At 35.6% G+C, this 24,005-nt stretch overlaps 1 protein-coding gene across 2 annotated transcripts in view; it reads left to right on the top strand.

The window, feature by feature from the left end:
• LOC101893452 (tyrosine-protein phosphatase 99A) overlaps positions 1-24,005 on the top strand; it is a 606,223-nt gene that overhangs the window by 381,772 nt on the left and 200,446 nt on the right. For both annotated transcript variants that reach the window (XM_059130728.1, XM_059130726.1), the window contains exon 7: positions 2,571-2,685. In XM_059130728.1, the coding sequence (XP_058986711.1) occupies positions 2,571-2,685 (115 nt within the window). The remainder of the gene's footprint in view (positions 1-2,570; positions 2,686-24,005) is intronic.

The raw sequence follows: 24,005 nt of genomic DNA, 5'->3' as shown, positions 1-24,005 counted from the left end.
GGCTTATCCCTTTATTGTTGTTTTTATAAAAACAACGTTTGTTTATAGTGGAGAACGATGGTAATGTTTACCAGGGGGTAAGGCAGGGAATACCTAGGTTTCGGAAAGAGCCACCAATCCTCATCAGTTCCCTTGTTTTTGTCTGGGATATTCTCCCCAGAAGTTATTTTAAAAATAACTTCTATGACAAAAAACATTTTTTACCCAAGTGACGAGATCGTAAGCTCAATAGAAGAGGAACCAAAGAATTATATCAAACTAAAATTCTTTTGGAAAGTCTTCTAAATCTTACCCCCTGGTAAACATTACCATCGTTCTCCACTATAAACAAACGTTGTTTTTATAAAAACAACAATAAAGGGATAAGCCTGACCATTTTGCAACAACAAAATACTACGGTATCCAGAACAAATAAGCCACACTGTTCTATTTATAGACAAGGCACGGTCGACGAAGGGGTTTTTGTTGTAACAGACAAAACCAACTTACATGGTTATGCTACTTCGTTCAGGTTGAACGAAAGCATAACAAGTGGAGAAAGATGAAAATGTTTATAAGTGCGGTTGTAAGATTTAGAAGACTTTCCAAAAGAATTTTAGTTTTATATAATTCTTTGGTTCCTCTTCTATTGAGCTTACGATCTCGTCACTTGGGTAAAAAAATTTTTTTGTCATAGAAGTTATTTTTAAAATAACTTCTGGGGAGAATATCTCAGACAAAAACAAGGGAACTGATGAGGATTGGTGGCTCTTTCCGAAACCTAGGTATTCCCTGCCTTACCCCCTGGTAAACATTACCATCGTTCTCCACTATAAACAAACGTTGTTTTTATAAAAACAACAATAAAGGGATAAGCCTGACCATTTTGCAACAACAGTTATTGATTATTGCTTTGTAGCGATCACCTTTCACAGTAACGGATTGGCCCGAGACTTCTTCGAAAAAAAATGTCCAATAACTCCTCCAGTGAATATTCTCTACAGAACGGATACTCCGGGTTCTGCCACGCCTGGCAGCATCTTTTATTGTGCCAGTATCTTCCTAACAGTATCTTACCTAACAGTTTTTCACCAGTAAGGGTTGGAAATCTGCGACAAAATTCTCGTTGTGCCAAAGTCACCAACCGATCATTGGTCACATAAATAGTCATTAATATTCCGCGTTCGGGGACAATGTAGCATAATATTGTTTATTAACGTGTATTTCGCATATTTCGTATTAGAGAAGGATTATTTTACGCCACGTTGTATTTGCACCTTTAAAGTATGAAATGCCACCTTATCTCAACCCCTTCTAACCACAAATGGCCCCCATGCAAAATTTTAAATCTCTGGCTTTTTTAAACGCTCAGTAATATTTTCATATCACCCATCCGCATGAGCATTAACCGCCATATAAAATCTCGAAGCCCCACACTCACCGAAATGTCTACAACCGTAAATTTATTTAACATTCCGGCTCAATAGCGACCTACACGAAAAATCCCAGCCTAAAAACATTCCTTTTCTAAAAAAGAATTCTAAAAAATATAAGTTATCGTGTTTCCTTTTAGTACGAATTTGTACGGTTTGTGGTTATTTGAGAGCCCGGGTAACATTTTATAAATTACTTTATAAAGGACGTAACAAATTTAAAGCCAATATATTTCGGAGTATGGTCAAAATTTTCTACATCGTTATACTTTATTTTTTTTTTAGTTTAAAAGTTAACTGAAACCTTTTTTTCTTTTCAAGAAGAAAAAAACATAATTTCTATTGGAAAAATGAGTATCGCTAAAAATGGCAAGTCTGATCTGAGTTATAACTAATTTGTATGGCTATATGTTGCCACAAATCCTTTCGCCACTTACAGGATATGTATTTTCTTTCAAAAATGTAGGGTATCTAGCTGATATAAGCTTAAATCGATTTCAGTAGCATTGTTCCTTTTTTTCTCTCAATGGAAGAACAAATGATTTCTTGCTCGCAATTTCCGTTATTATCAACTTTCGAGTGGGTATGTGTGTGAGGACAAAAAAACTTGAAAATAAACGAAAGTTTTAAAGAAAGGATTATGCACGTCAACGAGAGGGAGAGAGAGAGAGAGGGAAAACCCTACCCAACGTAAATGTCTCAACAAAACCAAGGGTACCTCAATGCAACTTTTTATCAGCAGCTAGCTCTTACTTTCAAAACTAGTTTGTTTTTCTCTCTTTTGTTTGGATGAAAAGCCATCGTCTCAAACACACACAAACATCGGCACAAGTAAACGAATGACAGGAACAACAAAAACTAACACAAAACTCTTTTCCTATTTTTGGTTACTTTTCCAAAAAATTTACCTTTTTGCATTTCAAAAATGCTCAACTTTTTTCTCTCTGGCAAGTAAACACAAAACAAAATCCCCAACAACTTTTACCAAAAGAATATGTCCCAAAGATTTTAGATGATAGTCTTTGGAATAAATAAAACAAAAAAATATATAACTTTATTAAAATCTTTTCCTTTTATATTTTGATTAGCTGGGAAATATGGAGTGTGTGTTTTCCACTTTGTTAATATTTGTCGTCTTTTGTTTCTTAATCTTTGCAGAGTCATGAAATTCTCAATTTGGAACCATACACCCAATATAAAGTCACCGTTCAGGTTTTCAACCCTGAGGGCCTGGGACCGGAGACAACAATATTGGTGATGACAGACGAAGGAGGTAAGTTTTTCATGAGAAAGTTTTTGATGAGATTTTAATTCAAATATGAAACAATAATATTGAGTTGTTATGAGATATAACTTTAAACAGAAATATTAAATTAATTTTACAGAGAATTGGGATTATTAAAATTGAACTGTGCATTTCGTCGCAATTTTTTCCAATAATTATAAGGAAAATCCGAGAAATTGTAAAAATAGAACTAATAGTTTAGACCTTTTGAAATTTAATAACGCAAAGTAACGTAAATAGCGGATAGGAGATACCCCACCCCCCAACAATCATTTTTTCAAATTTTTGGATTAACATTTCTTGGAATTCGTAGCTTTTAGGTGTATAGTGTCTTCGGCGATATTGCAGATAAAAATAAGAGAATCATTTTGGTGGAAATTTTTAACTCTCAAGCAAGTCACCACAAGGGTATTTTTAAATATGGTAGCAAATAAAATTCCACAAGATCTTTTGTAATAAAATTCAGTTAGAAAATTGGTAAATATGGCCTAGATGCTCACAATAATCAAAATGTCTGCGGCAATATTGCGGACCGAAATATAAGATTTTTTTTTTAAATTATTAACCCTCAACCGAGTGACAAAAGGGTTTATTTAAATTTAGTAGCAACTCAATTTATTCCACAAAATTATTTATCATCAAATTCTACAGTAGATCCTAGAAGATTGGTCAAGTCCCCCACAATATTTTGAATCTGGGAGTATCTTTATATAAGAGCTGAGGCTAGGTGCATCTACATACATTGATATGTAGGTAGCGAAGTTAAATGGAAAATATTCTATATGCGTAAAAACTTTTGAAGTCGGGGTATAACCGAATCGAGGGACTATACCACCAACTGAACCAATGTGACCCAATTTTTTATCCAATGGTTTTTGTGATAATCCAAAGGCATCTACAACTTTTTAAAGCTCCAAAATAAATATTACAAGATATATCTCAAAACAATGGGGTCCTTCTGTATAGGGTGAGATAAAAAAAACTGCAAGAAACTCAAACACCATATTTTTTACATTTTTTTTTTTAATTTTATTGAATAAAAGTAAAAAATATCGAAAATAGCATCAAATTTTAGAATAAATTTAGATTTGTTCGAATTGGTCACCTTTGGTACGAATTATGGCCTTCAAACGACCAATGAAACCGTCACACTCTGCCCAAATATTGCTCTGCGGTATTTTAGCCCATTCCCGGCGATGCGCTTGCTTGAGGTGATCGACACTTTGGTATTTTTAGAACCAACCTTGCTTTCCAAAATACTCCGGACACAATAGTCCAGCGGATTGGTATCCGGAGATTTTGGTGACCGTTGTGCGGTGGAAATGAAGTTAGGAACCTTATTTTGTAACCATTCTTGGGTGGTGCGTGCTGAGTGCGATGGTGCTGAGTCCCGTTGGAATGTCCAAGGTCTTCGGCTAAAATGTTTGCGTGTCCAAGGCTTTAATACACCCTCCAGAATATTTTCGCGATAGTATTCAGCATTTATTCTGATGCCACGGTCGATTAATACGAGCGGAGAGCGGCTGTTATGGCGACCCACACCATTACCATGGCCATGGCCCACACCATTACCAACTGACCTCTTTGGCAAGTTTTGCTTGTTTACAAACTTCTGGACAGCGAAAGTTTCCTTATCGGATAAAACCAAATTCGGCAGTTCACCCACCACTTTCGGCCAAGCGAAGCAATTCTTTAGCTCTTTTGAGTCTATTTTCTTTCTGTTGCGGTGTAAGTTCTTGCACTTTTTGGAATTTCAATGGCTTACCCTGAGCTCAATTTTCAAAAAAAAATCCGAATGGAATATTGTGATATGTTCAGCTCACGAGCCATTTTTCGGCCATTTTTCGGTTTCGATCAAGTCGCTTCTTTACTTTTCGAACCATTTCTGGTAATGTTGCTGTTTTCTTCCGTCCACTTCATTGACGTCGGGCTACGCTATCAGTATTACGGTAACGATCGATGGTACGGGAGACAATCGATTTATTCACATTTAAATGCTGGAGTTCTCTAACGATAATCACCCGTGGTTTTCCAGCCAAATATAAAGAAATCACACTATCACGCTTGAATACCATCACGAATAACTTTTTTTCTCGAAAAGCAAACTGCATTCAAGCATTCTCAAGTTAATGAGAATCACTCTCGTCTTGCCTTTCCCAAAAATTATCTTAACAATATATTGCAAAGACTACCCGGATTTTCAACTGTGAACTCACCGAATTCCCTAAGCTCAAGAAACATCCACACATTCCCCTGTGTGTGAGTTTGTTGGTATTTGCCTTTAAAATACGATTGGAGTATTCTTCCATTAGCTCAACTTTATATTACTCTCTATTATAGAGAGCAATTTTTATCAAAACTAAACTGAGAGGTTTTGATTATTTGTTGCTCAGAGAGCAAAAAGTGAGTTTGATTTTCATTCTTTCTCTCTCAACACTTATAGAGCTTGCTTTTCACCAAAGTCGTCAAAAAGAGCTGAAGGGACCTAATATCGGTGGCTTATTATTTAAGAAATTTTAAAGGATTCATAGATTTTTTTTTTTGAAATTTTGTTTCTGTTTTTGAAATGTGTTGAAATGGGTGAACCGATAGAGCTCGAATCCTGAAATATGGACATAAGATTGCTGTCAGAGTTTAGGATTTGGGATATGTAGGAAGCTTTGGAATTTCGTACTTATATGTACTAAATGGTACTAAAATTTGGTACAATTTGAATTGGGTTGAACTGACTTTGGATGACTGGAATCCAGAAACTGGGAAATACAATTTCAATTGGATTGTATAATTTAGGTTTTTATAGACATTTGTACTGATGTGTACTAAATGGTACAAATTGGAATTATGGTGAGCGGATAAAGCTGGGATTTTGAAATTTGATATTAGAGCCATTGATGAAGTGTAGCAATTCGTACAAAAATGGTACGAAAAGTACTAAAATGTACTAAACATGCAATACTTATAGTACGTTTATATATATGAGGGTTAACCCACTGGATTTGGATTTAAATTGTCATATCCATTACTTTTACTTCAAATAAATCCTCTCTAAGTAGGTTAACCCTACAAGATTCGATGTCTCTTTCAATTAATTTCACCTATTTATGTCTATCAATACCCAGTCAAGATATTGCTGGACCCCCAACCAACCCATCGAAGAGTAATTTAAAATCCACATTTATTTACATACAAATAATTAGAAATTCAAATATTTTGTGATAAAAATGTCATAAAATATTATTATATATCCATTAGTATTAGACATTTATCTAATCACAAAATTGAGCCACATAAATGGCAAAGCCATGCGAAAATATGTCTGCCCAGTGGATATTTGTGCATTTTCAAAAATGCACACACACACACACATCTACACATATTTATCTATGCTTTCATTTCATTAATATTCAATGTGAATTCATTTGATTCGCTTCGATACGATGCGATAGATTTTGCAGCGAAATAATGAAATTTGAATTATGCATTTGATTTGTCGTCGTTGTAATAATATTTGAATACACTTTTAATTGGTTATTATTTTAAATGTCATGACCAGAAAAACCCCATAAAATTTAAATATGTAATTTTGTGTTGTGTTGTTTTTTGCTAATTATTTGTGTTATTTTAGTTAGTTTATAACTATTTCGACTGAGGCCAGCGCCATGAATGCATTAGCATTTTGATTTGATCCGCCGTGTTTGCCAATGTAGCGAAATGTAATAATGGTCATTTTGGCATTTCGACCATTTGCAGGGGAGGCCTGAATCAAAAAGCTTTGGCCACTGTTATTAAATATCCTGGCCAAATTATGAAATTTATTAAGGCAATCACACAAACGCAAATTAAACTAATAATATTTTTATTGTAAAATCACTGCAGTTGATTATATTACCTAACCGAAAATATGCACACACACAAATGCAGTGATTTTTGTTGCTTCCGTAAACATTGAATGAAGATTTTTTTTCAATATTTTTAATATAGTCATTGTAAATAAATGGTTTATTTTTAATAAAAACATGAAAAACAAAATTGTTCAACATCACTGAACTTTGTAATGAAATTGTGTTCAGAAGGTATGAAATAATATTTCTGTGTGGAATTACTGGGAACAATTTTATTCCAGTAATGGATGGGAAAATAGTTTTTGGGAGTAAATTGTCTCCTGGAATATTAGGACAAATATTTTTATTATTAAAATACAAAATGTAAGAAAATATCTGTCTGTTAAGCATAAGCACATATATAAAATTATTAATTCATAAACAAATGTATCTTGACCTGTAATTTTTTTTTTGGCATCTCGCATAGGTACAGCTATATAACAAACGAGTGAAAAAGCATTAAGTTTGGAGGGAATTTGCAGATTAAAAACAAGTTAAAAAGCAGTAAGTTCGGCCAGGCCGAAAAATAAAGCCCTTTAAAAATTCTGTTAAAATTTTAAAAATACCGAATATAGCCGTTATATTGGGGACTATACGACGTGGCCCTACATAGGCCTTGTTTGTCATAAGCCATTAACATATCCAAATTCGAAACTTGAAATAAACGGTGAATAATGTAGTTCAAATCATCAAGATACCGAATATCGGGAGGTACAGTTATATCGGAGCTGTGCGCAGACCTAGACCAGCATAGATAATTTTGTGTCACAGGCTATAGCATCCATTACGAAATACGACATCTCAAAAAATTTCGGTGGGTATTGTACCTACCGAATATAGGGAGGTACTGATATATGGGGCTTATGCGAAGACCTTTACCTGCATAGACAATTTTCTGTCACAGACTGTAGCATCCATTACGAACATCAAATACGACATCTCCAACAATTTCGGTGAGTATTGTACCTAAACTCAAAATACCGAATATAGAGAGGTAACGTTATATGGGGGCTATACGAAGACGTGGACCTGCACAGACAATTTTCTGTCATAGGCTGTAGTATCCATAACGAATCTCAAGTACCAAATTTGAAACAATTCCGGTGAATAATGTCGCTAAAATCATCAAAAATCCGAATATCGGGAGGTACCGTTGTATGGGGGCTATACGAAGACGTGGACCTGCACAGATAATTTTCTGTCCTAGGCTGTAGTATCCATTTCGAACTTTAAATACCGAAGGTGAAACAATTCCGGTGTCGCTAAAATCATCAAAATACCGAATATCGGAAGGTACTTATATATGGGGGCTATATGAAAACGTGGACCTACATGGCCCATTTACGAACTTTACGAACTTACCTGCCTACTGGAAAAATAAGCACGTGTGCAAAATTTTAGCCTTATATCTCAATTCGTTCGAAAGATAGCGTAATTACAACAGACAGACGGACAGACAGATAGACGGACATGGCTAAATCGACTTAGAATTTTACGCTGACCAAGAATATATATATATTTTGTGGAGCCTAAAGTATATATTTCGAGGTGCGACAAACCTAATATACCTCTATACTATAGTGAAGTGGGTCTTTGTTGGGTCTTTGTAGGATATGTTTAGATTTGTTCGAATTGGTCACCTTTGACACGAATTATGGCCTTCAAACGGCCAAAGAAACCATCACACGCTGCCCTAATGCTGCTCTGCGGTATTTTGGCCCGCTTGTTTGAGGTGATCGAGACTTTGTTATTTTTTAGTGCCAACCTTGCTTTCCAAAATACTCCAGACACAATAGTCCAACGGATTGGTATCCGGAGATTTTGGTGGCCATTGTGTGCTGGAAATGGAACGAGGAACCTCATTTTGTAACCATTCTTGGGTAGCGCGTGCTGAGTGCTATGGGGATGCGGTCAAAATGTTTGCGTGCCCAAGGCATTAATACAGCCTTCAGAATATTTTCGCGATAATATTCGACATTTATTCTGATGCCACGGTCGATTAATACGAACGGAGAGCGACTTTCGGATGTTATGGCGGCCCACACAATCACCATGGCCTGCGCTTGAGTTCTGGTGGCCAACCGAAGGTAGACATTTTCAGCTGACCTCTTTTGTTTGATCACAATGTTTTCTCATCGGAGAAAACCGAATTCGGCAGTTCCCCACTTTCGGCCAAGCGAAGCAACGCTTTAGCTCTTTTGAGTCTATTTTCTTTCTGTTGCGGTGTGAGTTCTTTCACTTTTTGGAATTTTAATGGCTTTACCTCGAGTTGATTTTTTAATATTTGCCGATGGAATATTGCGATATGGTCAGACATTTTTTACCACTGCGACGCGGGTTTCGATTAAGTCGCTTCTTTACTTTTCGAACCATTTCTAGTGCTGTTGCTGTTTTCTCCCATCCACTTTCTTGATGTCGGGCTACGATACCAGTATCACGGTAAAGAGCGATGGTGCGAGACACAAAATATTTATTCACATTTAAATGCTGGAGTGCTCCAACGATAGCCACTTGTGGTTTTCCAGCCAAATATAAAGAAATTACATTAAATAACTGGAACTTTTTTTCTGGATAATTCTCACCAAAATGCTTTTGTACGCTTGTAAACAATGTAATGAGCTGTCACTGGAATAATTTTAACAGCTGTCGGACGAGTGGCTTAGAAATGACAGCAGTCTTTCGCAGTTTTTTGATCTCACCCTGTATACCATGCACTCAACACCCATAGGGCTGAGAGTAGAATTAAAAAATATTTAGAGTTTATCACTCCGTCTGGTCAACAAAACAAAAAATTAAGAGTGGTGAAATAAAACTCAAAAACTCTTCTATGAAGGTTGAGGTCACTTGTGTGGCCCAAGGACTAATCCGATTGAAATTGGTGATTATTGGACCAGATTTAGTAGTAGCCCACACATATAGAGTCGTCCGATTTCATGTTTATTATACACCAAATGTACAAACGAACGACTTTATCCTAGAATATAAAATTTAAAAAATGTTTGAAAATAGCTTCAGATGTAGCTGTGATCTGATTTAAAATTTTAAATTCTCCACAGCCACAGTACGCATTCCATAACAATGATATTTAGTAAACGATATCAGATGCCGATCAGAAATATTTTTGCCGAATTCAGTTTCGAATATAGTTTCTATATATACTCGTCCGATTTTGAGTTCATGGTGCACCAAATGTCTAATATCAGCCGAAATAGGATGAATTTGGGTAAATTCGGTCAAATATTTATTTGTTACAAATAGCCCTACACCGCCGGCGCAACTTTTTATGACATAAAAATTTGTAAATATTTAATAGTGCCATAATTTTCTTAGTAAGCCCATTATTGAGAGATTTTATGCCATATTCTTGTAAGCTACAGTAACTTCCGAAGGGTGATTTCACATGAAGTGGGACTAATAGTACGTTTATATATATGAGGGTTAACCCACTGGATTTGTATTTAAATTGTCATATCCATTACTTTTACTTCAAATAAATCCTCTCAAAGTAGGTTAACCCTACAAAAAGTTCTAACGTAAACATGGCACAAAAACAATCTATCAGAGATTTAAAGTTGGCACAAGGATTTTTACTATGTTTTAGATGATTGATATTTTCCCCATTCCATTCAGCCAAAATTTCCAGTTTAGGCAATTTCGGGTATGTTAAAGGCTCTTACAGTTATATGCTACCTTATCTTCACAAATATCACAAATAAATATTTGAATGACTTACAATTTGCCAATGGTATTTGGTTCATGAAAATAAACGTCAGACAGTTTCATAAGCTTCTACCCGATCTAAGAGACCCACCGGATTCTTAGTTTTTCCTTGACAAAAAGGCATTTAGAACCGATGAGGGTATTAAAAATTAAAAAAAATAATTTTTAATTAATTTTAAAAGAAAACCTGAAAATTGCCTTCAAATTAAATATGGGAGCACTTTTTTCGTTAAAGGCACAATCCAGAGAGGAGTATAATTTCCGCTAGTTAATTCTTGAAGAGGACACGTTTTATCAATCAACGTGTCCTTCTCATTCACAGGTGAATTTATTACTTTTTTCAAATTAATTGAATCTTAAATCATTCTATAGACTTTTATTTGAAGAATTTCCTTGGTTAAAGTTAGAAAATAAAACTCAAGCCATATTTTCTATTCAATTTCTACATATGTTCACCTTCAAGGACATAAATTGTATTCTCTAGTTTTTTGGCTAATTTCAAAATAACAAAAAGTCATGGCAACCTTTTAAAGTGCCTTTTTCATTCTTGGGCAATTTAATTTCTTTCCCATTCTCCCTTATTCTTTTTTTAAATGTTAACAAATTGTAGCAACACTATGTTGCTTTTTCGCGCTGTAAGCAGTTTTGCTTCCGCTTCCGGTTTTGTACGAAACGAAAAAAAAACAACAACGCAAAACCGGCGAGACCAAACCACTGGTCAAAGCAACAAACTTTCACGAAAAACGCACTAAACAACAATGCCAATGCCAAGATATAGAGAAACAGCTAGCTACCTTTCCACAGAAGGTAAGGGGGGAGGTCGAAAAGGAAGACACCAACAAAGACTGGCACGTTTGAAATTGTTTGGTCGGAAAAGCAACAGCAAGCGATCCTTTTTGTTCACTGTACCGCAACGAAGCGAACCAACGAACGAAACGCAAGGAAAGGCAAGTAAAGGAAGAAGGTAACACAAGCATGCAGCTGGAAAATCTGCATTGTAAACAACCGGACGGATGCCTTAACCAAGCAGCAAAAACAAAGTCCATGCATAGACAACAAACCTGTTTTACGCCAAAACCAGAAAAAAAGGAACAAATAGTTTTCTTTTGAAGGGGGACCCCCCTATAGAGGAACGCAACAACAACAAAAAAAAAACAAAATGTTATGAATAAAGACCAAGCCAAGCTATAAATAAGACAATTACGAGAAAAAAATTATGGTCACAGGATAGCATAACGCAATTTTCTTTATCGATATACTATTATTTCTTCTTTATTCTTCGCTTTACCTTCTTTTTTGTGAAATTTAGAAATAAGAAATTCCAAGTTTAAGAAATTCCTGGGCGATGGTTAGGTTGTAATCACACAAACTATGCTTTGGCTAAACAATAACGCAAAATGGCAACATTTTTTAAAAATCAAAAAAAAAAAAGGAATTTAACATTTTTAGAATTGGTCGGATTTATGAATTGCAATGTACCTGTTCGGCATTGATAAAGTTTGGCTTCAGGAGCATAACGAATTTAAAAAAAAAATAAAAAAACAAGTAAAAAAGCAGTAGGTTCGGCAGGGACGAATTTTGAATACCCTTCACCATTTTGAACGAATTTAACAATTCTCAAAAACAATAAAATCCGCTAAACATTCTATTAAAATCTTACAAGTTAAAAAGCTCGGCAGGGCCGAACATTGAATACCCTCAACCATTTGGAACCAATTTAGAAATGGTCAAAAAATAAAATCCTTAAACAATTCTGTTAATATTTAAAAAAGCCGAATATAGCCGTTATATTGGGGTCTATACGACGTGGACCTACATAGGCATTGCTTGTCATAAGTCATAAGCCATATTCAAATTTGAAACTTGAAATAAACGGTGAATAATGTAGCTAAAATCATCAAAATATCGTATATAGGGAGGTACCGCTAAAACGGAGCTGTGCGAAGACCTGGACCAGCTTAGACAATATTCTGTCATAGGCTGTAGCATCCATTACGAACTTCAAATACGACAACTCAAACAATTTCGGTGGGTATTGTACCTAAACTCAAAATACCGGATAAAGGGAGGCACTGGTCTATGGGGCCTATACGAAGACCTCGGCCTGCATAGACAATTTTCTGTCACAGACTGTAGTCCCATTACGAACTCTAAACACTTAATTCCGATGAATAATGTCGCTAAAATCATCGAAATACCGAATATCGGGAGGTACCGTTATATGGGGGCTATACGAAAACGTGGACCTGCACAGAAAATTTTCTGTCTTAGGCTGTAGTATCCACTTCGAACTTCAAATGGCAAATTTGAAACAATTCCGGTGAATAACGACGCTAAAATCATCAACATACCGAATATCGGGGGGTACCGTTATATGGGGGCTATACGAAGACATGGGTCTGCACAGACAATTTTCTGTCTTCGGCTGAATAATCCATTACGAACTTCAAGAACCAAATTTGAAACAATGCCGGTCAATAATGTCGCTAAAATCATCAAAATACCGAATATAGGGAGGTACTGGTATATGGGGCCTATACGAAGACCTGGACCTGCATAGACAATTTTCCGTCACAGACTGTAGTTCCCATTACGAATATCAAATACCAAATTTGAAACGATTCCGGTGAATAATGTCGTTAAAATCATCAAAATACCGAATATCGGGAGGTACCATTATATGGGGGCAATACGAAGACGTGGACCTGCACAGAAAATTTTCTGTCTTAGGCTGTAGTATCCATTACGAACTTCAAATACCAAATTTGAAACAATTCAGGTGAATAACGACGCTAAAATCATCAAAATACCGAATATAGGGAGAAAACGTTATATGGGGCCTATACGGCCTTAGGCTGTATTATCCATTTCGAACTTTAAATACCAAATTTTAAACAATGTCGGTGAATATTGACGCTAAAATCATCAAAATACCGAATATTGGGAGGTACCGTTATATGGGGGCTATACGAAGACATGTTGTGTCTTAGGCTGTAATATCCATTACGAATATGAAATACCAAATTTGAAACAATTCCGGTGCAAAATGTCGCTAAATCATCAACATACCCAATATCGGGAGGTAGAGTTATATGGGGGCTATACATGGCCCATTTTCAATACCAAAAGTCCTGCAGACATAATATACATTTCAGTAAAATTTTATCAATATACTTCAATTCGTTCGGAAGCTAGAGTGATTTCCACAGACGGACGGACATCGCTAAATCAACATAGAATTTTATGCTGATCAAGAATATATACACTTTGTGTGGGTCTAAAATGTGTATTTCGAGGTGTTACAAATGGAATGACAAAATTAATATACCCTCCATACTTTGGTGGAGAAATGATTTAACATGTGTCAATTTTGTGGGCAGAAAATAAATATTTTAAGCCATGTAGAACACCAGAAAATTGTAAATCCCCTTCCGTCATAAAACTATTGAAAAATTCTCTAACAATGCCCCATATTGTGCATATGTCCTACAAATCACTCTAAACTAAAATCACCACATCATTCATAGCAATATTTTGCATTAGCAATAATACCCCTTACTATGTCGAACCCGCATTCCCCAATTGATTCTCGCTAAGACCATGGCATATTTTATTACAAAAACAGAAAAAAAATCACATCGAGAAGAATATTTTGTTTGCCCTGCCACACAAACATATTGGAATATCCTTTGGCTGTTAATAAAGCTTAAATGAAAATAACCGCTAAATACAAGAGATTACATATTCCGGGTATTGCTGGGCAAAAAGGCTAACATAATCGATGCTTGAAAAAAATCACGCACCCACGCACACACATCTCCTATTGAGCCATTTTGGGGTTGTGATATAAATTATTTATGACTTTCTGGGAGGGTTAGAAAATTTGTTAAACAAAGTCGTTTTTTTTGTGTTCCCTGGAAATAAATACTTAAGTTCATAATAAGGATGTATTTGGGCTATTTGTATCCGTTGAATATTAAAAAGGATATTTATTTACTCCTCTATGATTGTTATTAGCCAGCAAAATATTAATAATTGGCAATGGATGATGAATGAATGGGGGAGATACAATAAACATTTACATAGGAAAATATTAAAATTTTGATAATAAAGAGTCATCAAAAATATTGAAAGGGATGAGGATTTGGTGTCTATTTTGCACAGTGTGCAATAATTTTTCGTGAAAAACGAAAAATTGAAAACTTCAGTCGGTGTTTGATTGAAATATATCCTTAGTATTTTCACATGGATTTAAACTTTACACACTTACTGTAATCTAGACAAAAGAATTACGGATTGGAAATTTTCAAGGAAATCGGACAAAAGTTTCCAAATTTTAGACAGCTATGAATATTCAAATTGTAATCATATTTTGGGGTAGGATCAGAAGGAGTCGTCAAATATTGTACTTTCTCCCACGTAACTTAAATGTATTACCATGTGCCAAGTTTGGGCTACATCGGAAATTTCCCTCGATTTTTATGCCCCTTACCATAGAATGGGTAGTACATTGGGTTTGTCATTCCGTTTGTAACACCTCGAAATACACATTTTAGACTCAACAAAATTCTATATCGTTCGCCCTTCTGTGTGTCCGTTTGTAGAAATCACTCTAGCTTTCGAACAGAGTGAAGTTACTCGGATGTGAGGAATGTCTGCAGGAGTTCAGGTATCGAAAATGGACTATTTAGGTCCACGTTATCGTATACCCACACTACCCCCCCCCCCCCCCCCCCCTAAAACTATATTTTTAAGTTTTTATACCCTCAGCCGTATGGCTAAAGAGGATATATACAATTTGATCCGGTCAAAACGTGCCTAGTCGAAAAAACGGTTGGACATTAGGAGTCGATCTAGCGATGTCCGTCCATCCGCCTGTCTGACTGGTGCGCACGATAACTCTCGAAGGGAGTGTCCGATTTTATCCAAACTTGGTACATCGTAATATGTTTGTCAAACTTAGATCGAGTTCGGAGATGGGCAATATCGGTCCACTCCTTCTGGTACCTCCACCACAAAAGGTCGAAATTTTCAAAAAAAAATTTTTTTTGCACAGAAAGCGAAAGGATAATCCGATTTTGCTCCAACTTTGCAAATCCTAGTATTTGCGTCAGTGCTAGGTCTGGTTGTGAAAATGGGCATTATCGGTCCACTCCATCAAGTACCTCCAAATGGTCAAAATTTTGAATAATTACAACTCTCATAAAAAGTGATGTAAGAATCCGATTGTCTTCAAATTTAACAGATCCCAATATTTATATCAACCCAAGGTCTGACGTTAAGATGGGTAAAATCGGTCCACTCCTTCTGGTACCTCCTCCGAAAAATGGTCGAAATTTGCAAAAAAAAAAAAAAAAAAAAACAAAAATTATTTTGTGCACAGAAAGGGTAGCAATAATCTAATTTTGCTCTAATTTTGCAAATCCTAATATTTGCGTCAGTTCTAGGTCTCGTGCGAAAATGGATGATATTGGTCCACCTCATCAAGTGCCACTCCCACAAAGGGTGAAAATTTTTAATAATTATAACTCTAAAAAATATGATGCAAGAGTCCGATTGTCTTCAAATTTCACACATCCTACTATTTTTATGAACTCAAGATCTGGCAGTAAGACGGAATATATCGGTCCACTCCATCAAAACGCTCAAAATTTTGAATGCCCATGAAGTTCATTAAAAGCAAAATCAACATCCGATTCCATTCCAGACATGGTACATCTCAATATTTCCATCAGAGATGGTAGAGATCGGACCATTTCTTGTGCTACCTACCCCACACGGGGTTCAATATTTTAAAATAATCGAACATTAGCTGAGGGTATACATCTGTAGGCAGATGGCCCATTTAGGCAACTGGGAGAGACAACTAGACCGTTTGAATGTTCTCTAGACATAGAAGATCAGAAGACTTCGTTGAGGTTATCTTGAGGTAGTCTTATACACAAACAAATCATACTGAAATCCTTTTATACATCTAAGTGCCATTGAAGATCATCTAGACATAGAATGACAGCTAAAGGTCCACGATAAAAATAACTTCTGCAAGAATTCTATACAAAAAAAAAAACACAACCAACGGTCTTCTTGTCACAGAATTCCTCCCGAAGGTATTCTAGAAACAAGTTGCCTTTTGAAGGTATTCTGAAACTCCTAAAAATCTTCTAGACACAAACGATCTCTATAGGCATACCAAGTTTATTTCACTTTTGTTTGGGGACGTTACCACAAATAGTGGACTCATATACTTACTAAGAGGACTTCCATGAAAGAGGTCTAGAAAACAGATCACTAAACCTTTTGAACTATATGAGATACTCAATTCGGTCAATATGCGATTTTTTTTATTTTTTTTTCGTTTGTGAAAAAGTTAGTTCATATTCTTGGTATAATACAGGGTGAGATAAAAAACCGCAATCGCAAGTCAAACGCCATAGTTTTTACATTTTTTTTTTTAAATTTTATTGATTGAAAGCAAAAAATGTCGGAAATAGCATCAAATTTTAGAATAAGTTTAGATTTGTTCGAATTCGTCACCTTTGGCACGAATTAATGCCTTGAAACGGCCAATGAAACCGTCACACGCTGCCCGAATGTTGTTCTGCGGCCCATTCCAGGGCCATTGTGCGTTGGAAATGAAGCGAGGAACCTCATTTTGTAACCATTCTTGGGTGGCGCGTGCTGAGTGCGATGGTGCGGAGTCCTGTTGGAATGTCCCAGGCCTGCGGCCAAAATGTTTGCGTACCCAAGGCTTTAATACACCCTCCAGAATATTCTCGCGATAATATTTGGCATTTATTCTGATGTCACGATCGATTAATGCGAGCGGAGAGCGACCATCGACTGTTATGGCGGCCCACACCATCACCACGGCCGGCGCTTGAGTTTTGGTTGTCAACCAAAGGTGCACATGTTCAGCTGACCTCTTTGGCAAGTAAACACGATCATTTTGTTTGTTTACAAACTGCTGGACAACGAATGTTTTCTAATCGGAGACAACCAAATTGCGCAGTTCTCCACTTACGGCGAAGCAACTCTTTAGCTCTTTTGAGTCTACTTTCTTTCTGTTGCGGGGTAAGTTCTTGCACTTTTTGGAATTTCAATGGCCCGTGCTCATTTTTCAATATTTGCCGAACGGAATATTACGATACGTTCAGTTTACGAGCCATATTTCGGACATTGTGACGCGAGTTTCGATCAAGTCGCTTCTCCACTTTTCGCACTATTTCTGCTGATGTTGCTGTTTTCTTCCGTCCACTTCCTTGACGTCGGGCTATGCTAACGAGAGATGGTACGAGACACAAAAGATTTATTCACATTTAAATGCTGGAGTGATCTAACGATAGCCACTCGTGTTTTTCCAGCCAAATATAAAGAAATCACACAATCACGCTTGACTTCCATCACGAATAACTTTTTTTCCGGAAAATTCCCTCCAATATGCTTTTGTATACTTATAAACAATATAATTAGCTGTCACTGGAATAATTTTAACCACTTAGAAATGACAGCAGTCTGAATTTTTTTATCTCACCCTGTATAATACTCCTCAAATACCATAATTATTTTAGAAGCTTTTCGGTGATATCCTGTAACTTTTTCACATTTAAGTTCATCGTAAATATAAAAGCTAGGGCCTACCGAAATAAACGTCGAATTTCGCCTCCCAAAATTTTTTTTTTCTTGAATAAAATGTGGACACCCTTTGAAATCGAAAACTTTTTGCTATGCATTCGACTTTTCACCACTGTTGTGCCACTATTTGTATTTTTAATCTCCGGCAACAGCTAGACAAATAAAAGAACAGCAGGTGTTTATGACTTGGCAACGGCTGGCAAGGCTCACACTCAAGGGATACAAATTGTTTTAAATCCCTTTTCTGGCATTAAACAATTGTTAAGACTTGTGAAAATATTTGCATTGCAACACCGGTGGCATCAAAATGTAAAAAAAAACTACTTTGCGAAAAATCTCACCTTATGCTCCTTTGAACTAAAATGGCAAGCCAAACACAACAAATGTCAATGGGGGTCTGTCGGTCGGTTTGATGAAATGCATTCAAAAAACTTCATGGTCATGGGGGTTGGTCGATGGTATTGTGGTGTTGACAGATCTTTGTGGAAAAAAATTTTCTTTGACTATGGTATCTGAAGGATTCTCAATGAATTGGAGCTTCATACGCCAACCCCCAAAATTAAAACCAACTTAAAGAGATCTTCAGTAAATACATTTTTTTTTAACCACATACAGCTGAGACCCATACATTCATATGCATCTCGATGGCTTACCCCATCTTGGTCGAAGATGAAATATGTGCATATGGGGTCGAATAAAAATACTCTTCGTAAAAACCCTTATATTTGAGCAGTTTCTTAAGAAGCTTTACATTTGCAGTATTTGCTTGTTGAGGGTTTTGTGGTAAATTATTTTCGGTTTCTTTCATTTCTTTCTTGGTTACTTCCTTCCAGCTGTCATATGAGAGAGTTAATATTTGTTTTTGGCAACTTTTTAATGCAGATTATGAAAATGAGTTTCACTTACTACTTCTCGACTTTGACTGGGTGATATTGTATATTTTGTTTTTCATTTTACAAAGCCAACCCTTGGAAATTGGGGAAACATCGATAATGGGGGGAAATGAGAAAATAATACATTTAAATAGACAAATATGAGCATATTTGCAGAATAAGTGAAAAGAACTTCAGTTGTGGTATATTCTCTTTGAGATTTATTGTATTTGAAGGGGGGGGAATATATGGATGATCTGTCAACATAATTTTATTTAAAAACCAGTAAAGAATGTCTTAAAGTCGGGTGGGGCTGACTTTATGATACCCTACACCACTTTGCTAATTAAGTAGGGCTAAGCATAACAATTACAAGTTTTTATGGTAGAATTCAATCATACGCGCTATGATTATAATTATAATTTAAAGTTCAAAAGAAATACGGCGAAGCATTTGTTTTTTTTTTAAGATTCGGACTGAGATTTAATTTGAAAATATCCAAACCTGAACCGATCTCGATAAAATTTAGCAAAGTTATTTCTGAGCTGTATTTGATATATTTCTCTGAATATCGTTGTTACGGAGAGCATATTACGGCTGTGGAGGGCAAAAATAATAAATCGGATGAACAGTATATATGGGCGCTATAGCTATATCTGAACCGATCTTCACCAAATTTGACATACAATCTTCTAGACTCAATTCGGTCTTAAGTGCCAAATTCCATCCCATTTGGATATTAGACGTTTGGTGTACAATAAAAGGTAAATCGGACGAAGTTGTATATGGGAGCTATATCCAAATCTGAACCGATTTCGATAAAATTTAGCAAAGTTATTTCTGAGCGGAATTTGATATATTTCCCTAAATATCATTGTTACGGAGTGCATATTACGGCTGTGGAGGACAAAAATAACAAATCGGATGAACAATATATATGGGAGCTATAGCTATATCTGAACCGATTTCGATCAAATTTGGCATACATATTTTCAGGCCTAATTTGGGTGTATATGCAAAATTCCATACTATTCGGGCTGACATTACACGTTTGGTGCACAATAAAAGGCAAATCGGACGAAGATATATATGGGAGCTATATCTAAATTTTGACCGATTATCGTATGACCAATTTCAATAAGTTTCGTCTTTGGGCCAAACAAATGATTTGTGCAAAATTTTATCTGGATGGGGCAATAAATGCGAACTGCACTTTGTTTACAAAAATACATGGACAGACGGACGGACGGGTATGCATAAATCGACACAGAATGTGATTCTATGCAAATCATCAAAAGGAACTATGGGTCTATCTCGTTTCCTTTTACCTGTTACAAACAAATGCACAAAGACATAATGATAGGAAGGAAGTCCCTGGCCGACGTCTCAATATTTTAATTGTCCATTATATAGAGGCTATCGGAAAAGTAGACCAATGGTAAAATAAGGAGGTAGCTCTACCGTTATTATACCATACGTAGACCCATTTTTACAATATTCTGGAACGAGTTTTACCAAATGGAAAAATTCGATCGAATATAAAAAAAACTATCCAATCTAGGCTTACTTATATGGTGGACAATAAACGTAAAATCGTATGAAGATGTATATCGAAGCTGTATAAAAACCTGAACCGATATCAATAAAATTTGGCAGAAGTATTTTCGAGCCGTATCTGATATCTGGAGTCCATATTACGGCTGAAATATATACATGGGATATATAGCTATATCTAAACCGATTTTCACCAAATTTAAAATTCTTGTTTCTAGGACGAATTCAGTCATAACTGTCAAGATTCAGTTCATTTGGCCCGATATTTGCCATTTGCTGAACAATAAACCTGATATCGGATAAATATATATATGAAAGTTATATCCAAATCTGATCCGATCTCTATAAAATTTGACAGAGGCATTTTCGAGCTGTTGTATTTTGTGGGAAACGAAGATCTACAAGAAGTGGACCGATATATAAAATGGCTCCCGTGTTATGAGGGTTAGGATTATTCAAAATGTCAACTCTTTGTAGGGAAGTTAGCAGAAGGAGTAGTCCATTCTATCCTATCTTCATACTAAATCTAGAGTTGGTAGAAATATTGGAATGTGCGAAATTTGAAGGCAACCCGACTCTTATTAATATATTTTATAGAAAATGCCCGCTACTACTTCGTAAGCGAAAAGTCCACGTTACAATTTAAGATACACTTCAACAGTTCGTGGTAGGCCTTTTTAGTACTCAAAATTCGCAGTTTGTTCAGTCTGATTTTTTAGGAAAACTTTATACATCGCCCTGAATTTTCAGAGTTCTAATATTTTATGTATGATTCAAGTTTATACTTTTTTCGGAAATAATAATAACAGGAAAATGTTAACATTTTGTACTCAAAAAGTCTTCAAGATCTTCCTTTTTGAGTTGCGGATATAAGTAAAACCATTGCATAATGGACCCACATCCATTTTTTCTAGCCAACAGTAACCTCAATATCAAATATTTGGATTCAAGCTCCATCCATTAACTCAACGGCGAATTTAGTACCACTTAGTAGTTTTCGTAAAATGAATGAATTTTGAATTTTCCAATGTACTTTCATATCTCTACCATGGACATCAACAATGACATACATATCAAAATTTAGCTCCATTACTTCACCCAATACCAAATTTAGTACATTTCGTACGGATATGGTACACATACACCAAACAACCTCCATATCTCAATCCCAGATACCATTAGAGACCTCAATATCAAATTTGAGGATTCCAGCCCAATTCCTTCACCCAATACCAAATTTTCTACCATTTAGTACTTTTCGTACAACTATAGAACGTATTTTTAAAGCACCTCCAAATCTGAAATACATGTATCAGGAGTAATCTAAATATCAAATTTCAGAGTTTCATCTCTATCCCTACACCTAATGCAAAATATAGTAGCATTCAGTACTTGTCGGACAAGTACAGTACACATTTCCCAAACCACCTCCATATGTCCAAGCTACACATGAACATCGACCCAAATACCAAATTTCTGATTTCAAGCACTATATGTTCTCCCAATACTAAATTGTACCAAATATAGTACTTTTTAGTACTTTTCGTGCACTTATAGTACAAATTTCCAAAGTCAATTCTTTATCATAAACCTACCACATACAGGGACCTCAATACAAAATTTCAAATATTCAGCTTCAGCCGTTCACCCTAAATTAAAATGTTCTAAATTTAGTACCAATGAGTACAGTTCACAAATTTAGTACACATTTCCAAAACTATTAACATATGTCAAACATTATTTCCAACATTGATTGTCATACCAAATTTTTAAGTTTATAGCTCTATCCGCTTACCTATTACCAAATGGTACCATTCAGAGGTTTAGCATTTTTTAAGAACTTTTCGAATCCTTAAAGTTTGAATTTCCAATAACCCTTTGGTACATTTATCCTTCACTCAGCGACTCTCATTTTAAATGTCAAGCCCATTCCGTTTGTCCAATACAAAGTTCTGAATTTTTAGAACTTTTCCAACTTTTTTAGTACGAATTTCCAAAAGCCCAGCCTTAACACACGCCCACGCACCAGGATTAGCACCAAGATTCCGGACTGAGCCATTTCGTTTGGGCGTTGATTCTTGGTCAGTCAATAAGTCTGTTATTTTATTACTCTTTATTAAAAAAAAAAAATAAAAAAATATTCCATGTAAAACTACAGTAAATTTTAGGCCCTCTAAAGGATTTTTACCCCCCTTTCGATGAGTGTCACTTATATTTGAATGAAACTCAATTTGAAACTGAATCCATGGGCAACTATATTCAAAGATTTCCTTTTTCCCATGGTGATGTTCAATGCATAAATTTTGCAACTCCATATAAAACATACCAAGTTAACTGCACTTCATTTTCCATATCCCTGTCTCTCATCCCTACTTAGTTTGTCATTCACATTACAATATTTCATAATCGTCAAATTGCAATGTTTAACAAACCATATGACACTTTCTATCACAATACCAATACCTCCAACAACAACAATAAACAGCCAGCCAACCATCGAACCGACAAAATAATCATTATTTACCCCATTGCAGCAAAGGCATCGACAATGGTAACGAAACAAAATTTATGAAATCAATTTAGGGCAATCCTTATTCGACACTGGCTATGAATGGACGGACGGACATGGGTCGAAGGGCAGTCAACATAAGGATGTCGTTACTGCCATTGTCTAAGTCAATGTGGAGCGGAGCACAGGGTTATAAATGAAGGCAACACATACAAGTGATGTTTATTGTTTTTAATGTTTGACCTGATGGTTGCTGTTGTGTTGATGGTTGCAGTTTGTTGCAACATTTTTTATTTTAGTGCATTCTTTATCCTAGCAATAGTCAAAAGTGGGAAAATATGACCATAAGAAGGTAATAGTTTTTGGGATGATAATATTTAGTAAAATTGGATAATTTTAAAATTAGAGAAAATTAGAACGGTACGAAAAATATTAAAGGGTACTAAATATAATACCCTCTGCATTTAAATAAGTAGTAGAGCCAGAACTCTTAAATTTTGTAATGAGGGTCACTGATGAAGTGTATTCTGATATCCTCAAATTTGGTTCTGAGGTCTCTGTTGGTATCTGGAATTGAGTGGGAATAGTGGTGGTTTTGGAAATGTGAACTAAAATTTTTTGAAAATAACAAAATTGTACAAAATTGGGTATTGGGTTTTGGATCATTTTTTCTGGGATGAGGAGATGAAGATTTGTTGGATATGCGTACTAAATTTTAATAAATTTGGTAATGGGTGAAGAGATAGAGCTAAAATCTTCAAATTTCGTGTTCGGCATAGATTTACATTTTTATAATTTCCCTCACAAAAACCTGAAAGACCCTTTCTGCCATTTTTTGGAAGTAAGTATAATATTAATAACACTACATCACTAACATTCCATCGCATGTATCCAACGATGAATTGTTACGAAACTAATAAAATGGAATTTCAAGCTTCAATGAATTCTTCGACGAAAATCAGTTTTTTTTTTCTATTTTTTGTTCGCTTGAAACAAATTAAACCCCGGCGACCTTCCATTCTCTGGCGAGGAAAGCCAAGTAATTTTTGGTTCATCGCTCTAACTGATGTGGATGTTGATGACGTTGTTGCCAATCCTGCTTCTGCTGCTGATGAAAGTAAGATGAAAATAATAACGATA

The sequence above is a fragment of the Musca domestica genome, unplaced genomic scaffold (genome assembly GCF_030504385.1).
Source record: "Musca domestica strain aabys unplaced genomic scaffold, Musca_domestica.polishedcontigs.V.1.1 79, whole genome shotgun sequence".
Lineage (NCBI taxonomy): Eukaryota > Metazoa > Arthropoda > Insecta > Diptera > Muscidae > Musca > Musca domestica.
This window is presented reverse-complemented; position numbering and strand designations above follow the sequence as displayed.